Here is a 1,954-nt window from a genome sequence, read left to right as displayed (position 1 = left end):
GATCGACTCCTTTCACACAACATTGGATGATACTGACATCCTTGAGAGATTTTCATCTTACCCCCGAGCCCTCAGGGTAATCGCTTACATGTTCAAATTCATCGAGCGACTCAAACTTAGAATTAAGGGAATACGCACCGGATATCCCCAAGGCGATACAGTGACGCACCTAGACTTACAAAAAGCAAAGGTCGCTCTTATCGCATCTACTCAAGCGCGCTACTTCAGCCAAGAGCTATCGTTGCTAAGAGAATCGAAGCCAATTGACAAAAAGAGCTCACTCTTAGTACTAAACCCATTCATAGATACAAAGGGTCTACTTCGTGCAAATGGTCGGCTTGCCAATTCAAGCCTAACGTATAACGAACGTCATCCCATTGTTATACCAGAGAGATCGCAACTTGCCACATTATATCTCAATTATGTCCACGTACTATTATTACATGCAGAACACCGCCTCATGCAGCAAATAGTCCGCCAAGAGTTTTATATCCCAAGACTCAAGCCAAAGATAAAGAAATGCATTTTTTCGTGCAAGATTTGCACTATGCATAAACAAAAGATGCGAACACAGATTATGGCAGCACTTCCACCGGAACGCTGCAACTTTGCTCTGCCCTTCACTATCACAGGTGTCGATTTTGCTGGGCCTTTTCAAATAAAGGCGTCCATGTTAAGGTCTCCCACAATGATGAAAGGCTACGTGGCTGTCTTTGTCTGTTTTACGACAAAAGCAGTACACCTCGAGCTATGTAGTAATCTGACAAAAGAGGCTTTCCTCGCGGCATTTGCTCGCTTCGTCGGGCGACGTGGTTTTCCGTCAAAGCTCATGAGCGACAACGGCAAGACATTTATAGGTGCTCAAAGAGCCACCGAAAAACAGTTTGTGGACTTTATCAAACAAGTTTCCCCTGAGATTGTACAAAAGTACGCTCCCCAAGGCATTAACTGGCAGTTCATCCCTCCAAGCGCTCCTCATATGGGTGGTTTATGGGAATCAGCGGTAAAAAGCTTTAAATCCCACTTTAAAAAAGTAGCTGGAAACTACAAATTTAACTTCGAAGAATTTACAACATTATTAATTCGTATTGAAGCCGTTCTCAATTCACGGCCATTGACGACACTCTCGCAAGATCCCTCAGATCTAACAGCTCTTACACCAGGGCACTTTCTCAAAGGAGCACCCATTCTGGCCATACCTGAGCCAGGCGTGGAGTCGCTTTCCTTGCTAAATAGATGGGAAAGAATTAAAATTCTCCATCATAATTTCAGCCGCCGATGGAAGGAGGAGTATATAAAGGACCTTCACAAAAGGTACCGCTGGAAAACTCCCGAAAAGGCGCCAAAGCTTGGAGACTTTGTCCTAATACACGATGATTGTCTCCCCCCTACAGAATGGCGGCTTGGTCGCATAGAGAAGCTTCATCACGGCTCCGACGGTCATATCCGAGTAGTCGATCTCCGTACGCAAAACGGAACGCTGACCAGACCGCTCGTTAAACTGTGCTTCCTACCAACCGCAGATAATAGCGAAAATGCGCGTAATGAACAATCCATACAATCCGTACAATAATACCGACTCGCAGAAAATGAAACATCCGTTAATAACTGAAACCGAAATCAATCGCACATAATAAATCAAAAAGATATTAAAAAATAATGGGTAGATTAGTAAACTCTGACAAACCAAATACAGTTGGTTACAAATCGCACAATTTCATAATATATAGAAATGAGTTGCAACTAAATACGACCTTTTCTCCATACAGGCAAATATGGATTCAGAGAGCATGTCAACTCCAACACCAACACTGCGATCGGCCATCAGTGTTCCCAGTCCTGGGGTTGTCCCAACCGCGGCGCCCCGTACAGTCACCGCATCCGCACCGTCAACTGCAGCTCGTAATGGCACACGAGCACCACCACCCACACCGTCACCACCAGCGGAGCCGCA

At 45.1% G+C, this 1,954-nt stretch overlaps 1 protein-coding gene across 1 annotated transcript; it reads left to right on the top strand.

Moving 5' to 3' along the window:
* Positions 1-325: 325 nt before the first annotated feature.
* Positions 326-1,573, top strand: LOC125780268 (uncharacterized). Its single transcript, XM_049462238.1, has one exon. The coding sequence runs from the start codon at positions 461-463 to the stop codon at positions 1,571-1,573; it is 1,113 nt and encodes a 370-aa protein (XP_049318195.1). The 5' UTR covers positions 326-460.
* Positions 1,574-1,954: the final 381 nt, after the last annotated feature.

This window comes from Bactrocera dorsalis, unplaced genomic scaffold (genome assembly GCF_023373825.1).
Source record: "Bactrocera dorsalis isolate Fly_Bdor unplaced genomic scaffold, ASM2337382v1 BdCtg356, whole genome shotgun sequence".
Lineage (NCBI taxonomy): Eukaryota > Metazoa > Arthropoda > Insecta > Diptera > Tephritidae > Bactrocera > Bactrocera dorsalis.
This window is presented reverse-complemented; position numbering and strand designations above follow the sequence as displayed.